Source organism: Callorhinus ursinus, unplaced genomic scaffold (assembly GCF_003265705.2).
Source record: "Callorhinus ursinus isolate GAN/ISIS: 27379988/994484 unplaced genomic scaffold, GSC_fseal_2.0 scaffold16, whole genome shotgun sequence".
Taxonomy (NCBI): Eukaryota; Metazoa; Chordata; class Mammalia; order Carnivora; family Otariidae; genus Callorhinus; species Callorhinus ursinus.
In genome coordinates, this window is record NW_027397078.1 from 42,785,733 (window position 1) to 42,798,712 (window position 12,980).

The 12,980-nt window shown below is 46.7% G+C and overlaps 1 protein-coding gene across 2 annotated transcripts in view; it reads left to right on the top strand.

Moving 5' to 3' along the window:
• DHRSX (dehydrogenase/reductase X-linked) overlaps window positions 1-12,980 on the top strand; it is a 152,971-nt gene that overhangs the window by 121,057 nt on the left and 18,934 nt on the right. For both annotated transcript variants that reach the window (XM_025857413.2, XM_073902180.1), the window contains one exon: window positions 5,130-5,337. In XM_025857413.2, coding sequence (XP_025713198.2) covers window positions 5,130-5,337 — 208 coding nt within the window. The remainder of the gene's footprint in view (window positions 1-5,129; window positions 5,338-12,980) is intronic.

A 12,980-nucleotide genomic window follows, 5' to 3' on the forward strand; every position in this document is an offset into this window, starting at 1 on the left:
TTTTCAGCGGGCAAAGGGAGATTCTGAGGTCTCAGCAATGCTCACTATCAAGGGACAACCCTCCGATGCACTCATGTGACGGCCATATCTCAAAAACGCAAATCCAGTTCCACTGATGCAGTTAAAGTTTCTCCCTCAGCACGTGTGAGATGTTCAATAAGTATTATCATCTGAGATCGATGATGCTCTGCACAGGCAGGCGTCTGGGACATTTTGCTTTAGAACAGAGAGGAACTTGGAGATTCTCGGTATGCGACACAAGCATGAATTAGGATTAGGATTAGGACGGCTTTGGGTGCAGCCTCCGTGGTGCTGGAATCCCCCACCCCACTTCCATGAGCCCCAGAATGGATTGGACATTTCCAAGAGGCGACCGACTGTATGCATGGCCCTGATGTTCTCGCTGCTCTTTAAAAGTACGCTTTCCTCAGTGATGCTGTTAATGCCAAGAATGTGCTGCAAACACGGGTTATGATTTCTGGAGTAACCTTGAACCCGCTCTTGGCCCAGAGCATCATTATTGTCAAATTCTTAGGGCCTGGGTCAGTGAGTTTGTGCCATGATCTGTCACCAGAACTTGCATCCAACAAAGATCCGTGCTGGCATTTCCCCCCCAGCTCAACAGTTACCCCACATTTGCTTGTCATGTACATTATCGTAGATAATCCGTAACAGAAACGGCATGAGTTCGATATTGTACGCCTTCAGGAGATGAGGCTGTGGACCATTTGCACCCCGGAAAAAACTAAGGAGTCCAGCCCTTCAGACCTGGGGGGGGAGGTGAAACCCAAGGTCTGTGTACCTGCCCCAAGGTTTGGTGGACCAGAGTCCCCTAGCCATTTGCTCTGCTACCAACTTCCGGGCACTCAGAGGCCATGCCAAGGAAGGGAATAACCCACAACAGTTATTTCTTTTATGACAGATTGTTCTTAACTAACTAGATTGACCTGGAACTCACTAGAGAGTAATATCCCAAAATTCAGAATAATCCTCATGGAGCCTCACATCCCCTGCAGTTGCCTGTATTCCATTATGTGGGCTATTTTCCAATGAATTTGGATACTTGAAGGCTGAGTTTAGTGACAGTCATTTGCCCCACAAAATGGGGCTCTGTAACGTGGACTTGATAATGCATGCCTGCAGAGATATTCCAGGAACTGATAATTGAGGCATGCAGTAGTATTCCAGGAACTGGTAATGGGCATGCACTACTATTCCAGGAATTAATAATTTATGCATGCCAGGGTGTTCCAGGAATTGATCATTTAGGCATGCACTGACATTCCAAGAATTGGTAATGGGCATGCACTGATATTCAAGGAATTCATAATCTAGGCATGCACTGGTATTCCGGGAATTGATAATTTAGGCACGCAGTGATATTCCAGGAACTGGTAATTTATGCATGCTCTGATATGCCAGGAATTGATATTGGGTATGCACTGGTATTCCAGGAATTGATAATTTAGTCATGCAGTGATACTCCAGGAGCTGATAATTTATGCATGCATTATGATGTTCCAGGAATCGATAATGTACTCATGCACTGATATGTCAGGAATTGGTATTGGGCATGCACTAGTATTCCAGGAATTGATAATTTAGTCATGCAGTGATACTCTAGGAACTGATAATTTATGCATGCAGTGATATTCCAGGAATTGGTAATTGATGCATGCATTGATATTCCAGGAATTGGTAATTTATGCATGCACTGGTATTCCAGGAATTGATCATTTAGGCATGCAGTAATATTCCAGGAATTGATAGTTTATGCATGCAGTGATATTCCAGGAATTGATAATTTACGCATGCACTGGTATTCCAGGAATTGATCATTTATGCATGCACCGGTATTCTAGGAATTGATCATTTATGCATGCAGTAATATTCCAGGAATTGATAATTTACCCCTGTACTGGTATTCCAGGAATTGATCATTTAGTGTTGCAGTGATATTCCAGGAATTGATAATTTACATGTGCACTGGTATTCCAGGAATTGATCATTTATGCATGCAGTGATATTCCAGTGGCTACTGCTGTGTTCCAAACCACCCCCAATCCTAGTGGCTCAAAAATAAACATTTCTATTGCTTGCAATTTTGGGGCACAGGAATTTGAACGGTTCTAGCTCTGGGTGTCCTGTGCAGTTGCAGCTCGGGCTTCTGTTTATCTGACGGCTCACCTGGAGCTGGATGTCCAGATGGCTTGCTTCAGTGCTGGGAAGTTGGTGCTGCCCATCACTTGGGCTCAGCTAGGATGGTTGACCAGATGACCCTATGGGTTCTCTCCAATATGGCGGTCTCAGGGGCACCAGCCAGTCTTCTTCTTCTTCTTTTTTTTTTTTTTTTAACATATAATGTATTATTTGTTTCAGGGGTACAGGTCTGTGATTCATCAGTCTTACACAATTCACAGCGCTCACCATAGCACATACCCTCCCCAAATGTCCATCACCAGCCACCCCGTCCCCCCCACCCCCCACCACTCCAGCAACCCTCGGTTTGTTCCCTAGAGTTAAGAGTCTCTTATGGTTTGTCTCCCTCTCTGGTTTCATCTTGTTTCATTTTTCCCTCCCTTCCCCTATGGTCCTCGGTCTTGTTTCTCAAATTCCTCCTATCAGTGAGATCATATGATACTTGTCTTTCTCTGACTGACTTATTTTGCTTAGCGTAATACCCTCTAGTTCCATCTATGTTGTTGCAAATACCAGCCAGTCTTCTTAAATGAAACTGGTTCCCCCCAGCATGCCTAGCAACCAGGTGGGAGCCGCAGGGTCTTCCCTGACCAAGCCTTGTCACACTGCTGCCACATTCTGCTTATTGCAGAAAGTTAATGCGGTGGCCAAGATCCGAGGGATGGGACACAGACTCCATCTCCTGAGGAAGCAAGTGTCAAAACCATCTGGAGGCTCATTTCCAGCTGCCTTGACCTTGGCTTCCCTCTCAAGCAGCCTCATAGAAGCCCAGTGTTCGTGATGAGCCTGGCTCTCCCGACTAGGAATCTGTAATCCTCTAGGCATGGACAGAGTTCTGCTTATCTGGCTTCATCACGCTGAATATAATAATCAAGAAAATGACATCACCAGGGAGGTGTTTACCTGTTCTCAAAATGCCAGACTTCACATCTGCTTGACGCCATGGAGGCCGGGTGCCCTTTGGGAATGTCTTCTTAGCTCAGTTGAGTGACTATGGGTGTTCTTAAATATACCTTTTATTCAATGTGTAAGACCCCATGTGGCTTCATTTCCCCCATTGATGTCCTCGCCCTGTACATCCACCTGAGCGATGTTCTGTAGTAGTAAAGCTCAGGAGACACATTTTCAATCCCCTGGACCGTTTTCAGAGGGCTGAGCATTCAAGGGACATGGAAAAAAGCACTTAGCATAGCAGGTGTGTATGGGGTAGAGGTTATGGGCTCTCCTTTCTACCTCTTTAATGTGACTTACCACCTTACTGCACCCAAAACACTATATTGGTGCTGTGAAACCCACAGCCGGGGTCAGACGTTTCCTTTGCCCTGAGCACCCCACCAGTGATAAGCCTGCACGGAGGCCGGATGTGTAAGGTCATGAATGCACAAAGTGCATCCTGAGTCGGCGCGGGTGTGATGGGGCGTGCATTGTGACCTGTGTGCGCAGGGAGGGACCCTGCAATCCAGCTGGAAAACTGTCTATCTACATGTATAGAAAGCACAGAGAATTACATGTAGAAATGCCTACGCATGCACACCAAATACACATGTACATGTGCAAATATATATCTATATGTGCACATGAAAGACAGACAGAAACACATACATAGATGCAAAACATACACCCAGAGAAATGCATACACATGAAATACAAGCATGTACAAATGCACACACAAATAAGTAGGTATGCCTATGTGCATGCAAATCCTACACAAATACAGATTCATTTGCAAATTCAAAATACGCACCAACACAAAAACTTGCAGGAATGCCGTGCAAGTGGCCATATTGGTGTGCACGCATTACACATAAATACATATGCAAACAAATAAGCTGTGAACACTGAGGCATAGTCAAATACCTTTGCTCACACACTTATAAATACCAGCCCGTTTTCATCTGCAAGCACACACATAGATATATTTGCATAAATACAAATGTATGTGCCTGAAAACGTATAAGGACATATGTTTGTATATGTTTGTGTGTGGTTATGTGTGCACATGTGTGCAAATGCATGTAAGCACCTGCAACATATGCAAACATGTCTACAACAAATGTACAGATGCACACAGAAGACATGTGAAGTACACCTACATCCATACACATACGAGTAGGTAAGCACAATTACATACATGTACTCCAACAGATGCACATTCAAGCATGCTGGATTGCTCCAGGACACGGACCGATACGGGACAGGCATGTTTCCTGCACATCCGGGAGCCAGCATCCATGGAAAGGATGTGGGGACGGGCCACTGGCTGAGCTTTGCCCTGACGGGGGTAGAGTTGTTCTGAGCTTGGGGGAGAATGCCAGAAGCAAGCACAGAGTATATGAATGTGTTGGTGGATTTTTATGAATGTGTTGGTGGAATAACAGGGCCGGTCTGGGGTCTGGGGCAGGGACGGCCAGCGTGCATACTTGGGTCAGTATTTTGCACAGGGCACCCTGAAGAATGAATCCATTTCTGGGATGCCCTGTGAATTGGGGGAGGGTGCCATGGCAACATGAGTTTGGGGAACTCGGCTCTGGGCTCCATCCCCCCCCACCCTGCAGACCGCAGGACATCAGCGTCCCAGCGTGTGCGGGAAGCTCCTCCAACAAGGGAGCCTTTGTTTGTACAGACAGCTGTTCAGTCCAGGAGAACTCACTTCCCGGGGCCGGCCGGGGGGCATCTTCCGGTGATTCGGGACATTCTCACGTTCTTCCACATGCTGGACGGCCACATTGCAGGTGCCGTCTTGATGTCCTGGCACCTTTCCCGCTGTGTACGCAGCAGGAACCTGAGGCCCAGGAAGGTGACATGGCAGTGAGGACCAGAGCCCATCCTCCTGGCTGGCGCCCGGCCATGCGTCCCCATCCCTGGAGCCGCCTGTGGAACGGCTCCCCCATCTCATGTCATAACTCTCTCTGAAATCCCCTCTGTTCCAGCCGGGGTGATGATGGTCCCTCAGAGGAAAACCAGGGACGGATTTGAGGAGCACTTTGGCCTGAACTACCTGGGGCACTTCCTGCTCACCAACCTCCTCCTGGACACCATGAAGGAGTCTGGATCTCCTGGTTGCAGCGCAAGGGTGCTGGCCGTCTCGTCGGCCACACATTACATTGGGGAGCTGAACATGGATGACCTTCAGGGCAGGTGGGTGCTCTCTCCGCTGACCGTCCGGGGGGCTCAAGGTTGCCCGTCAGCCTCGCGAGCCTGACATGGTGACACGTGGGGCACGGTGCTCAGCATCACAGGAAAACGGTGCACCTCACCGACCAGTGTTTGTTATAAACCTGTCTTATGAATAATCATAATGACAATTAGCTACTAATTATTTACTATTTTGCACTTAAGCACTTTATCTGTACCCGCCCATGAATACAGCACAGACATGCTTTTAAGTAAACACTACTATCCTCATTTTACATATGACGAAATCAAAGCATATGCTTTTTAAAAAATATAAAATATATATATATATATATATATATATATATATATATCTTCCTTAATATCACTAGGCAATCACTCAGAGTCAAAATTCTATCCCAGCGCGACAGTACAAAACCACTGATTTAGACTCAGCTCTGTTAGCAGAATCATTGAAAAACTCCGTGCAGACATTTTGTAGTGTTCTTTGTTACGGCATCCTCAAATGCATATTTTGTTTATAGCATTTCTTTGTTGAGGTATAATTGCTATAGCTGAATAATTATGTTTGTATCTCAATATTATAATTGTTATGTAACATTATATATGTTATAACATATAATGTGGGATTATAATTGTTACATAACGTGTTATACATATGTAACTATAATTGTTACATAACATATATGTATGACATAGTGTCATAATTATATAATATGTGATGTTATATGTAATTATATAATAATATATAATGTTATATAGCATTATATGTTATACTGTAATTATAATTGTTATACAACATATGTTATAGTGTAACTATAATTGTTATATATAACACACATACATAACATTATAGTGTTGTAATTATTATATAACATGTTATAACATTATAATTGCTATATAATGTAACATACACATTACAATGTTTCATTGTTTTAATTGTTATACAGTGTAACATTGTATATGTTGCAATGTTATAATTGTTATATAATGTGACATTATATATGTTATAATGTCATTCTGTTACAGACATTATATATGTTATAACACAATGTTATAATTGCTACATACTATGTTAGTGTCAGGTGTACAAGGTAATGATTTGCTACTTGCGTGTATCCTGAAATAATCACCATAGGAAGTGCACTTAGCATCCATCATCATCAAATCACATGCATCGTATCCTCAGGCAGCTTAGCTGTGTGATTTTTTTTTTCTTTTTTGGTAGAAAAACGGAAAGACAGAAGTTGGGCAAGGAGTGGGTATCAGAAGTAATGACACATTCTCCTTTGCTCGTAATTGCAAGTGCAACCCGCTAACTCTGTGTGGTGCATCCGGGTGACCCCTGGTGGTGTGGGAAGCACCACATTCTTATCTGTGTTTTCCGCTATCTCCTCCTTAAGGATACAAGAGTCTGTGAGTGTGAGTGGGGTGCATGTTTATGTTTGTGTGTGTGCAGCTCTAACTGTGCATGGTGTAGACACCACGCTTGGAAGAACCTGGATGCTTGGTCGAGCGGGGCTTGCGTTCCAGGAGCAGCTCCGGGATGTGCACTGGGGTGGGCACGCTCAGCACCTGGGCCTGCGGACGCATGGAAGGAAGGTGGCTCAGCTGTGCAGCCCTGGGGGTGCTTTACGGTGTCGTGTTCCTGCACAGCGAGGGGCCAGCTGCCAGGAAAGCAGGGCTGGGGTCTTCCCAGGGTGTTCTCACCCATCTGATAGTCAACCTGGCTCCTGCGTGGAAGGGTGGGTTCTGCGCTTATAGCTGTGGGGTCAGGGAGAACCCTCACTGGGATTTCCCCTTGGGGGCGAGAGGGCGGGATTGCATCTGTGGCTCCTGGGGGCAGGTGGCTCCCTGAGGAGGGGCCTGGGGAAGGGGCTGCCCAAGCGCCTGTGTCCCCTGTGCACAGAGGAAGTGAGTGAAGCAAAGGCCCGGGGGTGGGGGACAGCTGTGCTGCTGAGGGGCTGCTCCTTTGTGATGCCCTAAGGGAGCTCGGGCAAGGTATGTGTGTGCACCAGGGTGCAAGTGCATGTGTGTGAGCATGTGGGCACGCATGTGAGTGTGGCTGTGCAGTCCTCTGTGCTTTGTGCACGAATGTGTGTGCATGCGTGTGAGTGTAGGTATGAATGTCCTTGCAGCTTTGTGTACAAAAAGTCAAATAACAGGCACTGAGCTGCATCACTTTCTTTGCTAAATGTTTATTAAAAGACAATGAGGGGCGCCTGGCTGGCTCAGTCAGTTACGCGTCCAACTCTTGATTTCAGCGCAGGTCAGGATTTCAGGGTCGTGGGATCGAGTCCTGCATTGGGTTCTGCGCTCAGCAGGGGTCTGCTTGTCCCTCTCTCTCTACCCCTCCTGCCCTGCTCTCTCACTCTGTCTCTCTAAAATAAATAAATCTTAAAAAATTAAAAGAGAATGAGACCACTCAGGGTTCCAGTGTTTGGAGTGTGGTCCCCAGGCCAGCAGCATCAGCATCCCCTGAAAAGTTACTAGAAATGCAGATGCCGAGACCGCACCCCAGACCTGCTCAGTCCAAACCCTGCGGGTGGGGAGCCGGGCAGTCAGACTTCTAACAAGCACTCTAGGAGATTCTGATGCACGTTAAAACGTGAGAACCACTTGGGCTTAAAACACTCTGCTTTGCCGCATGAAAAGACTTGGTCCTCGGCTTCCACCTGATGTAAACATCGCTGGCGATTAGTGATAATTGCCAAGACTGGTTTGCTGGAAATTCATGTTCTTGCAAAGGCATAAATCACAGTATTATAAAGCGTTCCAGAATCCAAGTGGGCTGTTACCCATGAGAAGGTTTGTCTGCTCAGGGAGGCTGTGCCAGAACATTCCTCCACTAGAATACTTCCCCAAAGGAAAAGATGGGCAGAGTCTCTTGAAAATTGTTTGTAATCGCTGAAATTGACTCACGAAGAAATGGATAGCTTTGTCAAAAAAGGCGTGTCATTTTGCAGGAGGAGGGTAAGAAGAGTATCATTTAAGTTAAAAACACATATGTAAATATTTATAGATATTTTATATGTATGTATGAGAGAGAGAGAGATGGGCTGATTTGCTTTAAGGAATTGGCTCACGGATTGGAGGGATTGCCAAATCCCAAATTTGCAATGTAGACCAGCAGGCTAGAGATGCAACTAAGAGTCAGTGTTCCCATCTTGAGCCAAAAGACTGATAATTCAGGCAGAATTTCCAGGCTACACTCTTGAGGCCAAATTCCTTCTTCTTTGGAGGAGAATTCTATCTTTCCTCTTCAGGCCTTCAACTGATTAGACAAGGCCCACCCACATTATGCAGTGTGACCTGCTTTACTCCAAATCTTCTGATTTCAGCGTTAGCCCCATCTAAGAAAATACCTTCCCAGCAGTGTCGAGGCTGGTGTCTGACAGAGCCATTGGACACCATAGCGCACTCAGCTCTACCCGCTCCCTGCCCTGCACCTCGGCCCGTCTGAGTGCTCAGCCTCCTGTAGCCATCAGCCGCCAAGGACCAAAGAGGTCCTCGATGGGTCTTGTCTGAGCTACCCCAGCTTTGATCATGCCCTGAGGGTGACTGCTCCTGGGGAAGCCCATTGCATCTCCGTTGAGGACAATTCATGCTCTGATTATCTTATGAACCTCACCTCCTAAAACACATGGCTGTGTCCTAGGATGCCTTGGGTGAGGAAGGACATGGCGCCATGCTGTCTGCCCTCCTCAGCCCCAAAGCAGGCGAGTGCCCCTGTCCTGGTTCCCGTCCTCAGGACACACGAGGGTGCTTCCAGGTGCAGAGGGTAGCAGAACCTCGTGGACCAAGAAATGGCTACTCCAGGTGTCACTAACGAAGATGCTCCTCTGTGGGTAAAACCGATAAGTGGGTGTCCATGCATCGTGGAGCCTTGTCCACAAAGATCCTCCCCATGGGTTCCTCCCCCACAAAACACTTGCTTCTTGGGGCGCCTGGGTGGCTCAGTCCGTCAGGCATCTGCCTTCGGCTCAGGTCATGATCCCAGGGTCCCCACAGAGCAGGGAGCCTGCTTCTCCCTCTCCCTTTGCCTGCAGTTCCCCCCTGCTTGTGCTCTCTCTCTCTTTCTCTCTCTCTAATAAATGAAATCTTAAAAAACAAACAGGCTTGTTTCCTAGCGGCTCACGTTCAAGGTGGAAGATTTGCTTGTTCTATATTCGCTTCCCCTCTTCTTGCAAAGATGGAACAAATTAACATCCTCGGGAAAGTGCACATTTTCGGGCTGCATACCAAGCAATTTTGATTTCATGCAACAGCTTGTGCTCATTGTGTGGGTGTCCTGGGGGGGCCGTAACAAAGGACCAGAGACTGGGTGGCTTAGAACCACAGGAGTTTATTCTCTGCCAGTTCTGGAGGCTGGGCCTCTGAGATCCAGGCAGGGCCTGGCTGGTCCCTTCCTGAGGCTCTGGCGGAGAATCTGTTCCAGGTTCCTGTCTGGAGTCGTGGTGATGGCCAGCAAATTTTTACACATGCATACCCCCCAGCTCTGCCTCCATCCTCACAGGACCATCTTCCCCTGTGCACCTGCACATGACATTCCCTCTGCCCATGGCCTTCGGTGCCCATATTCCTTTTTTTTATAAGTTCATCAGTCATATAGGGTTAGAGCCCCATTCTAAAGACCTCACGTTAACTCAGTTGCCTCTGTAAAAACCCTATTTCCGTGCAAGGTCGTGTTCTGCGATCCTGAGGGTAGGAATCCAGCACATCTTTCTTGTGGGGGACACAATTCAATCCATAAGGATCCCTATGCATTGTTCCCAAGGTGACAGATCCTTAATCTCTTCTGGAACTGTTTCTTCCAGGCTGGCCTCGCTTTGGGAGCAATAATCCTTGGGATGTTACAGGCATCTGTATGCATCCAGGGGAAAATACCTGTTTTGGTTTGAGTTTCCCAAACTTTTTTAACTTTGGGGGGAGCTAATCCATCCATCCATTTGTAAGCATATATTCACAGCCTCTTATATCACTGTTTGTGAAACCCCATGCTATGAATAAACTCCCCCGTGCTGATTCAGGTTTTCCCTCGAAGCTTTCAAGGATTTTACGCGGTGTTCTGGGATGCATGACAGGTCACGGACGTGCCCGCGATGGTTCTGTCAACAACTGCACCAGACGTTTGCACGGGGCTGGAATCTGCACGTGGTCGCCAACATCCTGGGCTGTTTCTGGGGAGACACAGAGCCCCTTCTTCACTCACGATATTTCCTGAGCCCTTCCTGGCTACCATATATTTCCATAGTCCTCTGGAATATGAAACGTGGAAAACCAGGGGTCAGGGCAATGCAACATTTGTCCGTCTCACCACGGGAAAGCTTGTGTCTGGAGATGAGGGATTATTTGCCTACCAACAGGTGCCGTTCATCCTTGCTCCCGGAGGGGCTGCTCGTGATCGGACCCAGTGAGCACCCGGGTTCACGGTAGCAGGCAGACGTTCCATCATTATTGGCCATGCACTTATGCATTAATGACCCAGAAGGGACATAATGCAGCTGATGAATATGACGCGAGCATGACACCCTCGGTTGTGCTGTCTTCTGCACACACATTTATCAGAGGCCAGTGGACAGATCATGACGGCTAATACTCCCTGCAGATCCGTATATACAAAGGAAGCCATCCACAAGGCCAGCATGGTAGGCATTGAGCGGTGACACACACAGGGCACAGCATCCATCAACATAATTAACGAAGGCTTCCTTTCTTGTAATAAACTCAGCGTCGGCTGGCACTTCACGATCTCCAACTGCAAGGAGAGAATTAAGTTGTATACGATGAGCTGAAAACGTGGACTGCAAATACCATGAACGATATGCAAATTCAGGGACACGTGTGTTCTGTTGAAATAAGAAAACTCAATAAATTGTGTTTTTCAACGGCTCAAGATATTGTCTGATAAATCCCATAATCCTATGCACAATTTCTGGCATAATGGGGGGACTTCAGGAAACCCATTCCTTCTGGAACACTTAAATTAATACGGAAGGTCCGTGGTTTTCTAGGACGGAGGGGGATGATAATCGTTCTATGTGTGCGTCATTAGATAACCCATGAAACAACATAGGAAGTATATCGATGGATGTGGTGTAGACGGGTGTATGATGGTCTTGCCAGATCTGATTAAAAGCAGAACTTCCAAGAAAGTCACAAAGAGTACTAAAGTAACCCTTTAACTTCCATTGGTATATATATACATATATACTTACGTATATATACGTATACTAATATAATACTAATATATATAATGCATGTGTATATACACAAATACTTAAATACACACACACACGCACAGGACACAAAACTATAGGACAAAAGTTTTTCTGCCCCTCTGAAAGGCTACCACATTACCGTCTCTAACTTTTGTTTCAGATCGACCTTCAAATTATTCTTTAAGTCATTACGCCGTTAAGTTTTTTATTTATTGAAAATAAAGATCTATGTTTGTGGCTTTGGGTTCTAGTTTCTGACACCCCTTACTACAAATCAACGAACTAAAAATCCCGTGTAGTACCGAGCCACGCAGCCATTTCCTGAATTAGTTCGTTTATTCTCCCGCAGTGAGAATACTGATTTGATTCTGTGTTTCTGCTCCCTTTTATCTGTTAACGTTCAATATCTTCATTGTTTTCCATGCCAAGTGCCTTTCTAGTCCTTGGGGTTTTATTTAGAAAACCTCAGTGGGGGGATCACGTCCCCCTGTCCATTTGCTCTGATTCCTTCCCATTTCCGCTGTGGATGTTTCTTTATCTGTAAATCCGCCAGGGGAACCTCTCCTGAAGTCCCCCGCCCTTCTTGGACTTTTTTCCTACCTCCCGTAGAGAAACATATTCACTTTTTCTCCACTTAGTGTTCCTAACGATCTTTGGTTCTTCCTTCTCCGTGCTACCCTATAAAACTGCAGTCATAGACCGCATCGGTTTACACTGGAGAAATGGGCATATTGATGTTTCACGCCCGTTAAGGGCCCGAACCAAGCCATGCTGAGAATGTGGCATCCAATGCCGGTGTCCCCGTGGCCCGAAGCCGAGACGAAACTGGGCATTGAATTCCCCGCACTTAGTCACTCCCCATTTCCGGCGCCTTCTCCCCTCCCCTGCGGGAAGCAGACAGAAGAAATTTGCCCAAAAACAAGTCTCTTGACAATAATTGGAGGGTTGCGGCTTGTCTTGAGTCAGGGAGGGAGTTTGGACTCTGAACTGCCCTAGATTTTTCTCTGAATCCCTCCCTCCAAAAAAAAAAAAAAAAAAAAACAAAAAAAAAAACCGTGTTTGGAATTCTTTGGGGCAATGCTCCTTTGGCAAGTTCGTCCGGTGACAGTTGCTCACCTGCCCCCCTGCACCAGTCCCTGAAGACAGAGGAACCAGGGGTTCGTTTTGCAGCAAAAATTGAATGGACGCCCCCGTGGGCAAACCTTGGGTTTTGCACATGGGCTCCCATGACAGGAGGATGCACAAAGGCCACACTGTGAGGTCAAGTTTCTGGGGAAGAAAACCTGCTTCCCGGGGAACGGCATGAGGCAGGACCGAGTCCCCGAGGGCAGCGATGTGCTGGTCACGTGTGGACAGCCAGGCACCTGTGCGTCCATCACGCAGTGGATCAGAAAATCTCACCATCAACTTACGAAAAGATCTTGC